At 37.1% G+C, this 20,407-nt stretch overlaps 1 protein-coding gene across 9 annotated transcripts in view; it reads right to left on the bottom strand.

Moving 5' to 3' along the window:
* Positions 1-20,190, bottom strand: part of CATSPERE (catsper channel auxiliary subunit epsilon) — a 67,100-nt gene extending 46,910 nt beyond the window's left edge. For 6 of the 9 annotated variants that reach the window (XM_082702317.1, XM_082702320.1, XM_082702323.1 and 3 more), the window contains exons 1-3: positions 20,088-20,190; positions 13,737-14,229; positions 5,402-5,876 (exon numbers count right to left, since the gene is read on the bottom strand). In XM_082702317.1, coding sequence (XP_082558443.1) covers positions 5,402-5,876; positions 13,737-14,229; positions 20,088-20,098 — 979 coding nt within the window. In that variant the 5' untranslated portion in view covers positions 20,099-20,190. Of the gene's footprint in view, positions 1-5,401; positions 5,877-13,736; positions 14,230-20,087 lie in introns of those variants that run through there. The other 3 variants (XM_082702321.1, XM_082702327.1, XM_082702326.1) reach the window with 3 other exon arrangements.
* Positions 20,191-20,407: the final 217 nt, after the last annotated feature.

Genomic DNA, 20,407 nt, shown 5'->3' with positions numbered 1-20,407 from the left:
AGCTGCGGCGCCGAGGTCCTTTGAGCCTTTGGACCTTTGGACCACGGTCCAAAGGACCGTGGTGACAAGCTACTTTTCCTCATATAACTTACTTTATAAATTTAGCTTTGTTTTGTTTTGCTTTTGGCAATAACTCCTTCCAGGCTTACCCAATTACTGGCCTGCTGTGCCTTATGTGTTGTGTTTCTAGAAACTTCACCAGGTAGAAGAAGAGAAAAATGCAGGCGGATGACAAAATCCACCGGGATGTTGAGTGAGGAAAGTAGGTGCAGGATACAAACACCGTGTGATGACACACAAAATGTGTAGCCTCACAAAGCAAAAAATATATACTGCTCTTGGATTTTAGATAATGTCCAGGTCATGTGGTGATGTGCAGCGAGCCTTGCTTGTTGCCACTTTTGGGCTCACATACTACATAGTCCGACACAACAAATTTCAGTTCCACAAACTTGGCATGTTCTCCCCTGCCTCGGGGTCTTTGCTACTTCACCCCCCATCCTGACCTTGATCTAATATTTCTAGTATGTACCCTCTTCCTGTTCTTAGTTCTTAAAGGTGTTTCCTTTATTCAGCTTTTCCTAATCTCATAAATCTGGATTAGACATCCCTCCTCTATGCTTTCCAGCACTCTCTCCTTTCTTTCATGCTGCTCATTAAAACGTTATTTTTTAAAATTAATTTATTTATTTTAGAAAGAGAGACAGCACGGAGAGGTGAGGGGCAGAGAGAGAGGGAGACATGCAGTTTCCCACTGAGCAGGGAGCCTGATGTAGGACTGCACCCCAGGGCCCTGAGATCAGGACCTCTGTCGAAATCGAGTATTTTGCTTTTGTTTTCTCTTCCTTTGAAAGGAGCCGTTGACTTGTTTATCAGATCTACTTTCTATTTAATTCCTTAATTTCTGCTTTTGTCATTCTTGATTCTTCACTTGTGCTTTCTTTTTGTAACTTTGGTGTCTGTTGTCTGCTTCTTAGGTTAATGATTAGTTCATTTATTTTCAGTCTTGTTTCCTAAGCATTTAAAACTACTAATAAACATAAGGTTGGGGCACCTGGGTGGCTCAGTGGGTTAAGCTTCTGCCTTTGGCTCAGGTTATGATCTCAGGGTCCTGGGATTGAGCTCTGTGTCGGGCTCTCTGCTCAGCAGGGAGCCTGCTTCTTCCTCTCTCTCTGCCTGCCTCTCTGCCTACTTGTGATCTCTCTCTCTCTGTCAAATAAATACATAAAATCTTAAAAACAAAAAAAAAAAACCCCATAAGGCTATATGTTTTTCTCACTGTGCCTTTAGCTGCATCCACAAACCTTTATATACAGTGTTTTTAATCTTGTTTTTAAAATAATTCCTAATTTTCATCTTAACTTCACATTTAATCCAATGTTCACCTAGTAATGTTTTAATAAGCGAGAAACCTGGGTGGCTCACTTGTAAGCATCCGACTCTTGACTTTGGATTGGGTCATGATGTCAGGGTCATGAGATCGAGCCCCATGTCATGTCGGGCTCTGTGCTGCACAGATTCTCCCTGTCCCTCTGCCCATCCCCTGCCCTGGGCTTGCTCTCTCCCTTTCTTTATCCAAACAAAACAAAAAACTTCACAGTATGACCTGACAATTTGTACAAGAGTATGGCCAATAAACATAGGAAGAAACTAGATATAACCTCTTATTATGAAATGTGTGATAAAATGAGAATTACCCATTTTTTCTGTACTAGGGGTAAATATCAAATATAGTATATGAAAATATACGTTTTCCAATACTTTTGGAGAAATTTAGACTGTGACAATTTTTGCTGGAGAACCACTGGAAAGGATTTATTTTTAAAATATTTAAATTACTGATTCATGAATTCTACATCTTGATAATTTATATTAAAGGATACCTGTACAAATGTACAAAAATATACACAGAAGCACATTCTCTGCAGCACTATTCATGATAGCAAAAGAACTGAAGCCTGATAGCTGTCTAAATATCTATTTACACTCCTATTAGTTTAGATGATAGTGTAGAGAAACCACAGAACACAGTGCAGCGGTTAGAAATGGCATCATTTTTATATGTATTAGACATTTTGAAAATATGGCTTATTATATTTTGAATTTGCTCTTTCAGAAGTCCAGATAAAATACAGCAACATTTTTTAAAGATCTTATTTAAAAAAAAATACTTTATGTATTTATTTGACAGAGAGAGAGAGAGATCATAAGCAAGCAGAGAGAGAGGGGAGGAAGCAGGCTCCCCGCTGAGCAGAGAGCCCGACGTGGGGCTTGATCCCAGGACCCTGGGATCCTGACCTGAGCTGAAGGCAGAGGCCTAACCAACTGAGTCACCCAGGTGCCCCTTAAGATCTTATTTTTAAGGGATCTCTACACCCAGTGTGGGGCTCGAACTCATGGCCTCGAGATCAAGAGTCCCATGCTCCATCAATTGAGCCAGCCAGGTGCCCTCACGGCAACTTTTAAAGATTTATTTATTTGACAGACAGATCATAAGTAGGCAGAGAGGCAGGTAGAGAGAGTGGGGGAAGCAGACTTCCCGCTGAGCAGAGAGCCCGATGCGGGGCTCGATCCCAGGACCCTGGGATCATGGCCAGAACCAAAGGCAGAGGTTTTAACCCACTGAGCCACCCAGGCGCCCCATCTCATGGCAACTTTTTAATAGTGGGTTGTTTGAGAAATGGAAATGTTGCAGGCTGAGGACTTTTTAAATTCATAGATCATATGCTTATAGACAGTTTAGACTTTTTATTTCAGCATTTCCAAATGGCTCTCATTATAACATTCAACCTTTAAGTTTCTTCTAAAAGTATCCCCCGTTGATTATTCTAACTTTATCTCCTTATTACTGTGGTCAACGGCCTTTTAATAAAACACAAATATGATTCTGCTTCTCTTTTGCTCAAAACTCTTTAGAACTCCCTATACGGGCCTTAGGAGAAGGTACGATTTCTTCACATGGTTTGTATAAATCTCGTAACCTGAACTTGGATTTCTCCAGCAGAGATTGCTCCTTTTTCTCTCTGGAGAACTCTATGTCAGCATTGAATTGTCTTTCAAGGCCTGAACTGTACCCTGTTGTCTCTGTCTCTGGGCTGTTGGGCACCCTGTCCCCATGTTGTCTTCACTGCCTAACCAACCCCTGCCCACTCAGCAGGCCTCAGCTTAGACGGCACTTCCGCAAGGAAGCCTTCTGTACCCGCCTGTTCCCCAGAATGGGCGAGGTCCTCAATCTGTGTGCCTCTCTAGCTCCTGATATTGGCTGTCATAGCATTAACCATGTTGCTAGGAGTCATGGCTGGAGGGCAGAATGCATGGAAACGGAGCTCTGAGAGACGTCTGGAAACTAGACCCGGACATGCTTCTCCATTTGGGAATCAGGACGATGAGGGATCAAGAAAAAGAGGCTGCAGAGGCGTAGAGAGTGAAGTAGCAGGAGGGGCAAAAAAAACGATGCCCCAGAAGTCAGGTGAAAAAATGTGTTTCCAGAAACAGGCCCTGCTAGGGGAGCCTGGGTGGTTCAGTCGGTTATGTGTCTGCCTTCGGCTTAGGTCATGATCCCAGTGTCCTGGGATCAAGTCCCAGGCTGGGCTCTCTGCTCAGTGGAGAACCTGTTTCTCCCTCTTTCTCTGCCTGCTGCTCCTCCAGCTTGTGCTCTCTCCATCTCTGTCAAATAAATAAAGTCTTTGGGGGAAAAAAAAAAAAAGAATCATGCCGTGCTGACAACGCCGGCTCATGGAGGATGGCTGAAAACCGGCCATTGGGTTAGCAAAGGGGAGGTTGTTAAGAACCTTGACAAGAGCACTCCCATGGAGTATTTGATTCGTGTGGCTTCACGAGAAAGGGAGGAAAGACGAAGAAGTGAAACTAGGCAATATTTTAAAGAGTTTTGTTGTAAAGGGGAACATAAAAATCAACTGTTTAGGAGTTGCTGGGTGATAGGCATCAAGAAAGACATTACAAAGGGCGCCAGGGGCTCAGCTGGATGCGTGTCTGACTCTTGATTTCAGCTCAGGTCATGACCCCAGGGTTGTGGGACTGAGCCCCGAGTTGGGCTGTGGGCTCAGTGTGGAGTCGGCTTGTCCCTCTCCCTCTCTTCCTCCCCCTGTTCATGCTCTCTTTCTAATTAATAATAAAAAAGATTTTTTTTTTAAAGAAAGACATTACAATTTACAGCAACATTTCCTTTAAATTCCATGGTTAGGTTTATCTCCTTTTTTTTTTTTTTAAATTTTACAAACGATGTCTTTAATTTTTTTTTTTTTAATTTTCAGCATAATAGTATTCCTTGTTTTTGCACCACACCCAGTGCTCCATGCAATCCGTGCCCTCCTTAATACCCACCACCTGGTACCCCCAACCTCCCCCCACCCCGGACTCTTCAAACCCCTCAGATTGTTTTTCAGAGGCTCTCATGGTTCACCTCCCAACCAGACTTCTTGAGGATGGAACTTCCTATTTCTTTGCATTGCCTATAATGTTTAGTATACTATCTTGGGAACAGTAAGATTCAGAATTACTACTTTTAGCTGAAGGTTTATAATGTGTCCGGTTTTATTCTAAGCATTTTACAAGCCCTTATCCAATCAACACAGCCACCCTACATTCCAGATTAGGAAATGAGACTTGCAAACGTTCAATGACTTGCCCATGGAGGTGAATATGGGTCCATTCAACTCTACAACACCTACCATAGGTTGAATTGTGTCCCCTCATGAAAGATGTTGACATTCTAATTCCCAGTACTACTTCAGAAGGTGACCTCATTTGAATAGGATCATTACAGAGGTGATTAGTTAAGATGAGGCCCCACCGGAGTAGGGTGGGCCCTGTGTCCTTGCAACAAGATGGCATGTGAGGACACAGGGAGAAAGCTATGTCGTGACGAAGGCAGAGGTTGGACTGAGGTCGCTGCAAGCCTGGGAATGGCAAGGTTTGCCAGCAAGCCACCAGAGGTTAGGAAGAAGCAATAGACGAGCCTCCCTCAGGCTTCAGAGGGAATGTGGCATCGCTCACACTTTGAATGGGGACGTTTAGTCTCCAAAGCTGAGACAATAAATTTCTGTTGTTGGAAGCTACCCAGTTGTGGTAGCCCTAGGGAACCCTAGACAGCACCGTATCACATCTTCCAATGAAAATGCCTGTGTGGGCTGCTTGGTTCGTATCTGCTGAATGATCAAAACGGATCTATGGGAAAGACCCAAACTTGAGTTTGCCATTTCTCCATGTGAGATCATAGTTAACCTCGGTAGAATTTCGGATATCCATTTTTAGGTGGTAAAAGTACACCTTTACCTACCAAAAGCATCGTATAAGAGTGCATTTGTGATTGTTACACCTTCATGAGGAAGAGGTCTACCATGAAATCTAGAATAATTTTTGCAGAATGAGAATGCCTCACCTATGAAAATATCATGAATAATGCTGTTATGTGCTAATCTGGACAGATTTCCAAATTCTGTAGGTGTTTGTAAAACTCCAGTCTCTGTGAAATTGTGATAAAAATAGTAGATCCTATATTTGTCCCAGAGTACTAAACCTGGCAATGCTGTGAATATAAAATGCGGAGTTAAAAAGCTGTTAATAGGGACATCTAACGCAAAGTTTTGGTTCACACAGTCTTCTGTATCTTCGTTGTATATTACCAAGTAAATCATTTTGTTGACCGTACAGGTAGTGCAGTAACTTAAAAATAAGGCAAGTTCCAAAGGGTGTCCTGTATACTCGACATTGTGTATAGTTAGTGTAGCAGCTGATGGTATATTTAGAAAAATTTTCAGTTTTTCAGTAGTCATTATTTTGACAAATTTAAGAAAATCATATCCAAGATAAACTTCATTTTTTGTCCAGGTTGCCACTTTACTTCTTGTTTTACCCTATAAAAAATTGAAAATGTTAGAAGATTTATGGTTTTAGTGATAGTCCTAACAAGTCTGGTCTTCTAATTTGCTATATTTAAGACGTGTGTAAACCTGATGATTCACAGACCTGTACCCCTGGGGATAAAAATATATGTTTATAAAATGTAGTGTCTATTAATGTTTAGCATTTAGGGTATTTATGAATACTACTCTAGGCATTGAAATATATTACATAGAAATATATCATATGTATTCATAAAAATAAATTATTTCAGTAATTTTGTTCTTTGGTATATTGTTTCTATCTGAAGAAATAATTCATCTGAATTCACTTTTAAATTGACCCTCAGAGAATATCAGCTTTCTCTTTTCTTATGTGTTTATCTTCTCTGGCCATGAGTGTCCCTTCCATGTTCATTACTGTCAAGATATAAAGACACTTCAAACATTAAGTTGTTTTTGGAATTACAGTTTCCTTGGATATGGGATAAAGAGAAGACAGAACTAAAAACCTTAGACAAACCAATACCACCTTTTCATGAACACAGGCTGTTAGAGAGGAAGGCCTCTGAGAGGCTGCTACGTCTGAAATTCAGTGGGCCTAATTTCATTTAGAGAGCCGAGAACCCTTCTTCCCTGTCTCTCTTTCCCAACTGTTTCTAATTCTTAGAGATTTTTACTTAACATGTAACCTCTACATTCATGATGACCAAAAGGAGTCTCTTGGACACATCTTGTCTCCTTAAGTTTATGTAATACCCAAATATTTAGTATTAAATATACTCAGACAGGATGTAGACAGATATCAAACTGGTAACCAAAGAAACAAACCATTTGGTGAAGAGTCATTTCAGGAAAAAACCATTTTATCAAATGAAGATTCAATTAAAGTTTAGACCTAGTTGCTTTAAATGAGTGTAAGACAATCCTTGAAGAGGAAAAATATTAGAAACAAAATGAGCCCTTCATAGAAAAGACCCATAGTTATTCTTCTTCTTGGCAGAGGGATGGGAGTCCGTCATAAATATGACAGATGCGAATTCCAAGGAATGAGTTTTTACCCACCCACAAACTTTCCCATAGATCTTCACTTAGTGCTTGTGTGAAGTAAGCCAAATATTTTGGGACAAGGTAGGGGAGCTGATAGATCTCTCTCAGGCCCAAATATAAAGCAGTAATTCTCTGAAGACAGGGAGGGGCTGGCAGCAAGGCAGCCAAGTTGGGAGAAATCCATCTGCATTCTGGATTCTCAGCTACCATAGGCTGGGAGTAGGTCAGGGAGCTGGGGGAAACTCTCCCTCTAACCCACGGTCGGCCTTTTCCCAGTGTAAAGCAGTCTCCCAGCTATGACTTGGGACAGGGAAGCAACAGAGAGAGAGAGATACATGCCCCAAAGCATGAAAATCTGGAACAAGATGAGGGAGGGAAGAATCCCTTGGTGATCAAAGCGCTGGCAGCTAGGCTGTAGAGACAAGACAGCGCTCCCTAGGTTTGGAAAGGTGGTGGCCAGTTGTAAAGTAGGAAGAGATCTCTGGAATCTTGTCAGTGCTAAGAGCCCAAGCATGGCTAAAGACAAAACTCATAAAAATGCTGAAGGACCTAGTGGAAAAGATGGGCAACATGAGGGCAGAGATGGGGAATTTCAGCTGAGATATGTTAATGATAAAAAAGAAGTGAAAATGCTAGATATAAAAAATTTTTTTAAATTACATATAAAATTATATTAAAAATTATTCAATGGATTCAAGAGTAAGTGGGAAAAGCCAAATAGATAACCTGAAGACAGTTTAATATACAAACTGAAATACAAAGAAAGAAGTAGGGCAAAAAAAAAAAGAATAGATTGTCTGAGATCTGTGGGACAATATTAAACAGTATCATATAAGTGTTTTTAAACTTCTAGAAGTAAAGGAAAAACAGAATTGTGCAGAAGAAATATTTGAAGAGATACTATCCAAAAATACCACTAAAGTAATGAATGACATTACCCCAGAAATCCAAGAAGTTCCCTTGAACCACAAACAGGATACATACAAAGGAAATCATATCTAATCAATAATAAAAGTGCTAAAAACCAAAGATAAGGAGCAAATTCTGAAAGCAGCTACAGATAGAAAGACACATGGTATATATGAGAACAGCGGCATGAATAATGGCTCACTTCTTACCCCAAATGGTTAGAGGCCATAAGATAACAGAATGATGTTTTTATATATTACTCTATAAGCAGCAAAACCCAGCCGTCATCCTATAGTTCTGTATGTCCTTCAAAAATGAAGGGAAAAAATAAAGACACTTTTACACAGACAAATGCTGACAGAACTTGTTATACAAGAAAATTCAAAGACATTCTTCAGGCTGAATGGCAATGAGTTCAAGAAGAACTCTGGGTATGCCAACAGAAATAAAGCATACCCAGGAGAATATAGATGTAAAAGACTTATTTTGTTATCAGTTGATATTCATATACCTATATATCTTTAAGACATTTGGCATTTTTAAAAAGATTTATTTATTTATTTGAGAAAGGGAGAGCATGAACAGGAAGGGTAGGGGGCAAAGGGAGAGAGAATCTCAAGCAGACTCCATGTTGCGTGGGGAACCTGACTCGGGGCTTGATCTCATTAACCTGAGATTATGAGCCAAAAACCAGAGTCTCAAATTTAACTGACTGTATCACATAGGTGCCCCATATGACAAAAGCAAAGCTTTTAACTTTTTAAAGCAAAATTATTAACAATGTATTTTGATAATGAATCTTGGAACACTGAAAAAATAAAATAAAGTTTAAAAATAAAAAATAAAACAAAAAATTGCATTTTGAGATTTATAGCATATTTAGAAGTAAAATATGAGAGTATAAAGGGAAAAATGGGTATAAATGGAATCATACAGTTATTAGTTTCTTTAACACTATTGTGAAGTATATATTTGAAATTAGGCTCTGATAGATTAAAAATTATTGGATAGCCAAGTGTAACCACTAACAAATAGTTCTGAATGAAAAAGAATCAATACAGTAGAAGACACAGAGATACTGGAAAATACAAGATTCATTCAGAGGACAAGACAAGAGAAGCAAAAGAACAAGTTTGATAGAAAACAAATGCCAAAATGTAGACCTAACTCCAACCATAGCAATAGTTATGTTAAATCTTAGTGGACTGAAGACTGTAATTTTAGGGCACAAGTTGTCACACTGGAGAAGAAGCAAGGCTCTGCAGTTTTTAAGAAATAGAAAACCACAGCATGAATGATAGTAAAAGGATCAAAAACAATGATATACTCTACAAGCATGAAACATAAGAGAGCTAGTGTCTACCCTCTGAAAGAGATCAAACAGTAGAAGACTGAATACACCAAAAGCTGGTGAGATATGGAACTAAATGAAAAAAGCTGCTTTCAATATTTTATGTCTTAATTACTATAGCCTTATAATAAAGTTTGATATGTGAAAGAAGAAACACTAGGCTATTCCATCCCCTTCTAACCCTCAGCTCTTTACTCTCTCATATATATATTTTAGAATCAGTGTGTTGAGTGCCACAAAGTAACATTGCAATTTTAATTCGATTGGCATCAAATCTATAGATAAATATGGGAAGAACTGAAACACTCTTAAAATTCTGTATTCTAATCCATGAACATGATAGAGCTAGCTACTTATTTAGATCTTCATTAATATTTTTGATATTTTATTTTGATCTCAAACAAGATCTTATACACTTTTAGTGGCATTTATTTTTAGATATCTGTAATTTTTCTTTCTACCTTGAATTTCCATATGACTTTTAGAATCAGCTTCTCAATTTCTACTGCATATGAGAGAACGACGAATAACAGCTGCCCGCTGGGTTTGTTACAGTGTGTGCTGAATTTCTCAAGCATAGACATCCTAATGGTATAGAGTCTTTTCACCAATGAAGAAGGCTCCACAACACCACTGGGTCTGGAACTCAGGACCCTGAGATCAAGCCAAGATCAAGAATTGGATGTCCAACTGACTGAGCTATCCAGGAGCCTGCAACTAACTGGAACATCAAATCTTAAAAGAAAAAAAAAATCCAGTTTGGCAACTGATGTTTTTTAATTAGTGCTCTGGCTATTTAAATTTAATGAAATTATTGATATGTTTCTATATAGCTCTACCATTTTTTTTTTTTTTTTACTTTGTATCCTCTGTTTTTATCCTAGTGTGGTTTTTTTTTTTTTTTTTTGCCTTCTCCTTTTTTTTTTTCATTTTCTGCTTTCTTTTGGATTATTTGAAAAATATATTTTTAGGGGGTGTGTGGGTGGCTCAGTCAGTTAAGCATCTGCCTTTGGCTTGCATCATGATTTCAGGGTCTTGGGATCGAGGCCCACAAAGTGGTCCCTACTCAGTGGGGAGCCTGCTTCTCCCTCTACCTCTGTCTGCTGCTCCCCCTGTTCATGCCCTCTCTCTTTCTCAAATAAATAAATAAAATCTTTAAAATATATATATTTTAGTATTCCAGTATTTCATTTTATTATTATTTTTTTAAAATATTTTATTTATTTATTTGACAGACATAAATCACAAGTAGGCAGAGGCAGGCAGAGAGAGAGGGGGAAGCAGGCTCCCTGGTGAGCAGAGAACTCGATGCGGGGCTCGATCCCAGGACCCTGGGATCATGACCTGAGCCGAAGGCAGAGGCTTAACCCACTGAGCCACCCAGGAGCCCCAGTATTCCATTTTAATTTATATATTCATCATTTACTTTTTTAGTGGCTGCCCTAGGGCTTATAATTTATGTCCTTACTTTTCACAACCTACTTAGAATTAATACTTTAATATTCCAAGTGGAATAAAAAAACCCTCACTACTCCATAGGGTCCTTTTTCCTTCCTCATTTATGTTGTAATTGTCCTATATATCGAGATACATTAAAAGCCCCACCAGAAAACATGTTTTAAGTTTTGCTTTTATAGATATTTGCTGTCATACCTATCTTAAGGAAATAAGACAGGATAAGGAACTTATATATTACCCATACAAGTACCATTTCTTTATTGTTCTTTATTAATTCCTGACTTGAAAAATTTTCCATTTCCTTTCCAATTGATAAGTTTCTTAGGCATTTATTAGAAGAGGTCTCCGGGTAGCAAAGTCTCTTAAGTTTTCTTTCATTTAAAAATGTCTTTATTTTTCTCCTTAATTCCTGAAAGACATTTTTGTTTAGATATAGAACTCTGGATTAATATTTCTTCTCTTTCAGCATTTAATATTACTTCATCACCTTCTGTCATTTATGGCTCCTGAGGAGAAATGTGCCATCACTTGAATCATTATTCTCCTTGTACAGGCTACGCCATCTTCCTCTGGGTGCTTTCTATTCTTCCTCCTCTGGTTTTCAGTAGATTATGAATTTCTTTGCAATTATCTTGTTTGGAGTTTGCTGAGTTTCATGACCCTATAAGTTTATATATCTTTTGCCAAATATGGAGTGTTTCTAACCATTAAATCATTCTATTATTTTTTTCTACATGATACTCTTTCTCCTCTCCTTCTTGAAACTTCAATGACATGAATGCTAGACATTTTGGTATCATCCCACAGGTCTCTAAAACTTGGTTTTATTTATTTATTTATTTTGAGATTTATTTGTTTCTTTTAGAAAGTGAGAGAGCAGGAGAGGGAGAGAGAGTCTCAAGCAGATGCCATGCTGAGCACAGAGCCTGACATGGGGCCCGATCTCATGACCCTGAGATCAGACCTGAACTGAAACCAAGAGCTGGACACTTGACCAATTGCACCCACCAGGTGCCCCAGACTTGGTTCAGTTTTGACAGTTTTTTCTATTGTTTAGATTGGAAAATTTCCAATTGAAATTTTAACACTTCAGTTTTATTGACTATTTCCTATGTCATGTCATCTCCATTTTGCTATTGATGATATCTAATAAGTTTTCAACGCAGGTAATTCTATTTATACTCTAAAATATCTGGTTTTGGTTCTTTAAAATAGTTTCATTCTTGTTCTTCACGCTTGTTTCATCGAATGTGTATAATTTTAGGTTGACAATAATTTGATTTCAGTTATTTGAGTATTTTGCTATCTTCTGGCTTCCACTGGTCCTAATTACTTTATTGCCTTGCTTGTAATTTGTCGTTCTTATCTGGATACTTTTAATATCTTGCTAGTCTTTGACTGCCATGCAACTTGTGACCGTGCAATTTGATTATTTTGTGTTAAGGGGTTTTTATTTCTTAACATATCAATTGGAATTTATTAGTATTTTTGGACTGAGGATTGATCTCTTTCTTGAAGTCTGAAAAAGTCTCAGTTCTTTCCCATCTCTCCAGTCTTTCATTTTGGAATGCTGATTAGATGTATATTGGATCTTTTCTTTTCCATTCTCTTTTCTCTCGGTCTTTTTTTCTTGTTTTCTATTTCTTTTTCTCTCAGTATTTTGTTTTGTTTAATTTCTTCTCATCTAATTTTCAATTTAAGTTGTCCATTGAATTTTAATTTCAATTTCATTATTTTACCTAAGCTTATTACATAAAATGTAATATTTTAACATATTAAAACTTTTGAAATACAATCCACATACCGAAAATGGACTGAATAGAAAAATACATTGCTGGAAGATTTGTGCAAAGCAAGAGTCTGTGTAATGACCATGGAGATTTAGAAATGGAATATTATCAGAATTCCCAAATGTCACCCATGCTCTCTCCTAGTCACTACGTTTTTCCTTTCCAGGATAACCACTACCCTAAATTTTATAGTAATGGCTTTCTTGCTTTTGGTTTTACTAACTGCCTGGCCATTTGGTAGATTCCTTTTTCCCTATGTTTTCCATTTATTTAAGTCTATTAAAGATATTTTGTATTTTGCCAACTCCAATACCTGATGGCTTTGTAGGAATGATTCTTCTCTTTATTGTTTCTGCTGGCTCTCACAGCATCTAATGTTTCATTGTGTGTTTTGTCGTTTTTTACTGTGAGCTCAATTTTGTCAGAAGGTTATCTGTGGGAAATTTCCAAAGCCTGACTTGAGGGTTTATTTCTCCAGAAATTATGATGTTCAATTCTGCTTGGTGATAGCCTTAATGTTTTTTAAACTACACAGGTCCTGGGAATCTGAGCCCCAGAGTCCATGTGGGTTGATTTCTCATCACAAATTCTAAAGACAGACTTTTCTCTCTTTCTAAGAGTTAACGCTGGGATAGATTTAATTATGTTGGGAAAGTTTTTGAAGGTTCTTGTTTTATGAAAAAATGATTATCAGATGCCCTACCTTGCTCAGGCCCAAGGCCTTGAGTCTAGGTAACAGAGGTCTAAATATTTAAGATCAGCACATGAGCTTACAGCAGCTGAGATTGGGAATTGGCTTATGCCTCTCCATTAGTGATCTTGGACTACCCCATTCCTCTCAGGATTTCTCCTATTTCCATACAGGTATAGCTATTTGCTTTTAAAAACGTTTAAAAAATTTACACAACATTTTAAGTGTTTTGTAGTGGAATAAACTTTAGGATATCTTATTTCCTATATTGCCAAAAAGAGGAGTTAATTCATTTTTTGAGAATACATAGACTTTTTGGGGAAAATAATTTTTTGGATCTTTTGCCCACGTCAAGGTTAAACAAAACTCTCATAATATGGCTAAATGACTGCATAATAATAATAATAAATAAGATTTATTTTATTTCTTTTGTTGGAAGTGTATCTCTATAAAGAGGCCTCTAAAAAGTTAGGTTAGGAAGATGGACTTATTTTCAACCATAAACAAAATAACTCTGCAAGAAAGCTGTACAGTGTAGTCTCATATTTCACTGAATTAAATAATATAGTAAATAAATCTAAATGTGTAAGTGTAATACACATATAGATATATAATCTTTTACTAACCTTTAATAAATAGTTGATCCAACACCATCTTCTTGTTGTAATACCAATAATTCCACTATTGGGAAGATTTTCACTTACTCCCAGCCTTTTGAACTCAGTAAAACTTCTTACGTAAAGAACGCCATTTATTAGAAAAAATATTCCATTCTGTGATAGGCTCACATCAGATACATTGTGCCTTTCATCATCTGTCAAAATGTTTGGAGGCACTCTGACTCTGGTCCAGCTGTGGAATGAGTCATTTGTTTGAAAGGTCTCCATATCAGCAACCACAACAACAAATGAAGGAACACAAGCAGTCCAGGCTGCCATTAACTGACTACCACGTGGTGAAGAGATTGGTAAAAATCCAGGAATCTCAAATACTGTCATCAAAGGAAAGGCCAGCACAAAAAGAAAATCTGCAGTAAAGCAATCTTGAAAAGCCACTTGATTTCCTTTAATCTCCTTTAGCATATCATCAAATGTCATTGGTACCACAATACGCCAGGTCCTAAGAAGAAAAAAATAGAAAATAGAAAAATAAAATGACCTCTCTCTCTTCTCTCATCCAACTTGTACATTGTTTCCATTTATCATTTAAAATTTTTTTTTTTACTTTTATAAACATATATCTGGGTTAAACAAATCAAATAGCACTAAAATGCTATCTTTGCCCCATTTCTCCTCATTTATCACTCTTGTTCCCAAAGGAAAACAGTCTTGACTCTTACAGCTCTTTCATCTGCAATGTGTCTTCAAATTCTCAAATATTCTTATGCTTCTCTCAGTATATGATTTTACACATTATAGATTGGCTTCTTACATGCCAGATGAAGATATATTTCTCATAAAACTTAAGTATTTATATGACTTCTCCCAGTATCACAGTGTTTAGATTAATCTGTAGTACATTACATTGTTTTACTATGTAAATATTGTTTACTATGTCAGTTATTTTACTATAATTACATTTCATTTATACATATATATTCATGAGGTAATAATTCTCCCAGAGGTAGTAATTATTTCCTTTTGAAAATTTATTGTTTCCTAAGTGTTCCAATAGGTAATGTGGAGTTCCACAATATTTTCCATGTGGTAAATGTGGAGATAATCTAGCACTTGCTTCATTTCATTACTCTTTGGGCTGAAGCCAACATTTACTGGATCTTGCGCTTTGTTCTTTGTTTTTGTTAAAGCATATTCTTCAGTACCTCTCTGTGAAAGTATATATGAACATAAAATTTTGGGACTCTGAATATCTGAAAATATTTTATACACCTGCTGGATAAATTGGCTAGGCAGAGACTTCAGAAATCTGAGGGCATTTTCTCCAGTCTTTTTGTATTAAAGTTTCCTAATGAAAAGTCAGATGATACATTGATTCTTGTTATTATTTAATGGGTTGCCTTTCTATAAGTTTTTAGGATCTTCCTTTTTTCTCTTGGTATTCTAAAATTTGACAGAGCTGGGTCTATCTATTGAGCGGATATACAGAGGAATTTGTGAAAATAAGAATTCTCCTATGTATCTCAGAAGTTACGAAAAATTCCAAGGAGAGTTTCTTATCAGGGCCATCCAGGAGACATGAGGCTATAGATGTTCAGTAAATGTCTTGAATTTCCTCTTTGCTCACTGTGTACATACTTGGGTGATGGCATTCTGCCCACTCAGGATGTGGTCCTGGCAGGTTGAGGGACCCGTGTTAGGCAGCTGTAGGGTAATTACCAAACCTCTGTGCCCTAAACCATGCCACCATGAAATGCGATGCAATTACTGCTTTTTGCAAGCCACACTATTGACTCTAAAACATCGGTTTCAAGTACAGTCTGCGATCATCAGTACCATCTTTTACATTGTCCATATGTGTAGTCACATTATAATGAGGTATTGGTGACTCTTCTGTTTGGATGGAACTGTTTATCTACAAGGCCTAGAGAGAAGCCAACACTCAAGGCCTGGTCAGAACATACTGAGCATTTCAATTTTCCATGTCTATCATTTTTATTTCGACTGTTTGATTTTTTCATTGTGATTATACACTTTTCAAAATCTTTTCTTAATTCTTTCCCATTTTATAACATGTTCGTTTTCTTTAATGTATACAATATCTTCTCCTATTTCTATGAAGATGTTATTTATGCTTTTTTGGATCATTTCTTTTGCTTCCTGCTATCTTTTGTTTCCTCTGAGTTCCATTGTTCTCTTTATTGATTTAGGTGTCCCATGTTCATGTTAGAAGCTTTCTGCAATTCTCTCGTAGTCTTTGGTTCTCCTTTAAAATATAGGAAGTTGTAACAAGTTCTGGGTCAGTTCTTAGGAATACTTCTCACTCCTCTAGTGCTCCATTGTGCTTCTCCCCTTCTGACTCCAAATTTAAGTTATTTTAAGTAGGTCTGATCATGTTAATTCAAAGAAGAATCCTCTTCTATCTTGCTAGGAGGATATATGCTAGGTTTCCATATTCAGGGAGCAGAGCTGGAGGAAAGGACTGAAGGCACACTGGAAGGTTCCCATCCCTTTAGAATTCCCTCTGCAAGCTCTTAATTAACACAATTTCATGCTCTGCTATGTCAGACACCACTTCTCTCTCTGCTTTCTACTTTCTGTTCTTGCTTCCCTTCCCATCGTTTCTCCTTGTAGGATTGCAACTATCTTAGTGAGATAAAGGGAGAGAATAGAAATTAAATAATGCATTTAATCTGTCATGTTTTAATTTATCTCCTTTAAACTGCATTTCATTTAGTCATGTTCTGCTTAGAACCATGGCCCTTTAATTATATCCAGGAAAAAAAATTCAAGCTATTCCAAATGGTTTTCAGGGAATTTCCATATTTTTTCCTATTTAATTTCACTTGCCATATTGTATTTCAGGTGTGTTCTTCCTGTTTGCTTACTGTTTGTGTTCTTCCTCCCTCTTGGACTGCCTGTTCTCTCTCCCCTGTCTTTATGTTCCATTGTCTTTGTTTGTTTGTTCCATTGTCTTTTAAGTTCTACCCAGAACCATCTCTCCAATTTTGCTTTCTCGTTTTACCACAGAATGTATCTTTTATAAGGATAAACTTTTCTAAACTTTTCTAAACCCAGATTAGTCAGTCATGTGGATGGTATTCTATGGCATCCAAAGCGATATTTAAAGAAAACGAACCCCTGATATTCTCTATATATGCACGTTTTCTTTGTGTTTCTTTTAAAATACCACTTATTCAATAATTTTATTGTTAATGTATCATATATACAAAAGGTTAAAGAATAATACAAAGATGAACATCTGTGTACTAATCACCTAGATCAAGAATCAGAATGTTGCCAACATCTTAGAAATGTCCTATGCCTCTCCTTTCCCCATCCCCACTTGCTTACACATAATCACAGGCCCAATTTTGTGTTTACATTCCTGTGCTTTTTAAAAACTAGTTTTTCCACAAATATCTTTTTAAACAATATGGAACTACAAGGAGAAATAGAAAAATCCACTAGTATAGTTAGAGATGCAAAACTCCTCTTTCAGTAAGTGGCAGATCCAGCAGGTAGAAAGTCAGTAAGGACATAATTGAACTGAACAGCACCATCAATGAAGTGTATCCAATTGACATTTAAAGAATATCTCATCCAACAACCGCAGATTACACATTCTTCTCAAGTTCATATGGAACATTGACCAAGACACACTGTATCCTGGGTCAGAAAACACATCTTAAGAAATTTTAAAAAGTAGAGAGTATACAAAGTATACTCTCAAAATACAATGTAATTAACAGAAATCAATAACAGGAAGATAGCTGGAAAAATCCCCAAAGATTTGGAGCTTTCAAGGAAGAAATCTTAACTGAAATTTGAAAATATTTTGAACAAAAGGAAAATGAAAAATGTTTTGAACAAATGAAAAAAAATACAGCTTACTAAATTTTTTTTTCAGTTTACTAAAATTTGAGGGCTGCATTGAAAGCAAGGCTTGGAGGGAAATGTATGGCATTAAGTGCATATATTAGAAAAGAAGAAAGACCTAAAATCAATATATTAGAAAAGAAGAAAGACCTAAAATCAATGCTCTAAGCTTTAACCTTAGAAAACTAGAGAGCCCCCAACACCCTTCTCCTCTCTAACTCCCCATGTCCTCCATGCTATTTGTTATGCTCCACAAATAAGTGAAATTGGAAGGGGAGGTGAACCATGAGAGACTATGGACTCTGAAAAACAATCTGAGGGTTTTGAAGGGGCGGGGGGTGGGAGGTTGGGGTACCAGGTAGTGGGTATTATAGAGGGCACAGATTGCATAGAGCACTGGGTGTGGTGCAAAAATAATGAATACTGTCACGCTGAAAATAAATTTTAAAAATTAATTAAAAAAAAAAAACTAGAGAGCAAAAGCAATACAAACCTAAAGGAAATGGAAGGAAAAAATGGCAGCAGAAATGAGTAAATTGAAAACAGAAGAACAGTAGAGAAAGATGCCCTAATACCCAAACCAGATAAAGATATTACAGGTAAAGTCGCAGACCTTTTGAACTCATCAATGTGTAAAAAGATATATACCACAGCCAAATGGTATATACATGAAGTAAAAATGGACGGAATGAAAAGGAAATAGACAATCCAATAATAATAGTTGGAGACTTTGATATACCACTTTCCATAATGGGGTGGAACAACAAGCAAAAGATTGACAAAGAGACAGAACACGTAAACAACACTCTCTACCAACTAGACCTAACAGACATCTACAGGACGCCCCACCCAACAACAGCAGACTAAACATTCTTCACAAGTGGGCAGGGAAAATCCCCCAAGACAGACTGTATGTTGGGCCATAAAATAAACTTCAATGCATAGAAGAGAATTGAAACAGCACAGATATTTTCTCTGACAACAAAGAAATGAAATTAGATACCATATGACTCAAAATTTCAATCCTAGGTATGCACACAGGAGAAATAAAAACATTATGTCTGCACAAAAACTTGTAAATAAATGTTTACAGCAGCACTATTCATAATAGCCTGAAAGTGGACAAAACCAAAACGAAATTTTTTAGAAGTTGGCATATCCATGTAATGGAATATTATTTGGCAATTTTTATTCCTTTTTAAAAATGGAATACTGATACATGCCACAACATGGATGAACCCTGAAAACATGCTAAGTGAAAGAAACCGGTCGCAAAAGACCATACATTGTATGATTCTTTTAATATGAAATATCCAGAATTGGCAAATCCATCGAGACACAAAATAGATTAGTGGTACCAAAGGCTAGGAGGAGGAGAGAATAGGGTTTCTCTCTGAGTTGATAAAGATGTTGTAGAATTAAACAAGGGTGATAGTTCCACAACTGTGTCAATATACTAAAAGCCATGAATTGTACACTTTAAAAGGGTGAATCATAGGAAGCTCCGTGTATAGTCAATAATAGAGAAGAAACAAAAGGTGCCTGTAACCTTCCTACCGGCCCACTAAATCAGACAAGCCTTTAGTTGGTTTTTATAATGACGGTTTCTCCTACCTCCCTATCTCCCAAAAGTTTTGCAGAGTCAGCAAGAATTTTGGCCCCAGATTATTATGATTGTTTAAAACATCTTCTCTCTCTGAACGTCACCCTTAACTTTGCATCTACTGAAATGTGTCTGCTTCCTCCGGTCTCTGTTTGAAGGCTCTTGTCTATGCTGCCTCTCTGTTTGGAGTGCTCCCCCAATTGGCTAACTTTTATTTCTTTTCAATAATGTAGATGTCCCCTCTTTAGGGAAGTCCAGCTTGATTCCCTTTCATCCGAGCCTCGATTCGAGCTCCCTCTCGTCCATTTCACCTGGGTTCGCCTCTGTTTGTTTACTTAAGTCCCAACTAAGGTAAGATCACCGAGGGCAGAAATTGTGTTTTGTAGATATAAGCCCCTTGCCCTGTGTCTAGCTGTAATAGATTAAGAAAGGCTGTCTAAACACCATAATCACTTACTGAATTAACAGATTTTACTTTCAGGTGGGATCTGTTGTGTTATATGTGTGTGCTGAGGGTGCCAGCGGTTGTGGCACAAGTCACACCACTGGGGTTCACTTTTTTGGAACCGGCAAGAAGCATCTGGAGATAGTGGCAGAATTTGGTGACATCCTGAATGAGGCCCTGGGACTGAAGTTTAGCTGTTAATATCGGTTGTAAAATGATAATCCAGAAGTGTGACTGGCAGTTTCTAAGTTGGTAACTAGTTCTGATTATTTCAGTTTTGGGGGTGCATCATGAAAGAAGCTACTTGGAAATGACACATATTACATGAAATTCCACTAAGGTTTTAGAGTAAATTTCTTTTACTTTAAATTTGATAGTTATTTTACTAAACTGAAAAAATAAAATTTATGTATGAAATTTTAAAATTAAATACCCATTCTCCATTTTGTCATGTGGCAAATAAGTTTTTCTCTTCAGAGTTGTGTATATGCCAGGCTTCTGTCCCAAAGTGGCCAACTGCTTGGTAAGTACTATAGAATTCTGTAAAAAAAAAAAAAAAAAAATCCTCTTTTCACTTTTCATAAATAAAATTATTCTGAAATTAAGTCATGATATATTGACTTTGACATGTGAGCTAAGACATTATTTATATTTATACATTTACCAGACTTTCAAGAGTCAGGGTTTTTTTGTTTGTTTTTTACCATATAGTTTCCTCCCCGTTGAACTTTATGAAACACAAAGAAGTTGTAA

The sequence above is a fragment of the Mustela nivalis genome, assembly GCF_964662115.1.
Source record: "Mustela nivalis genome assembly, chromosome: 16".
In the NCBI taxonomy this organism is placed as follows: Eukaryota; Metazoa; Chordata; class Mammalia; order Carnivora; family Mustelidae; genus Mustela; species Mustela nivalis.
Note: the sequence above shows the minus strand (reverse complement) of the source record. Positions and strands in the feature narration are given on the sequence as shown.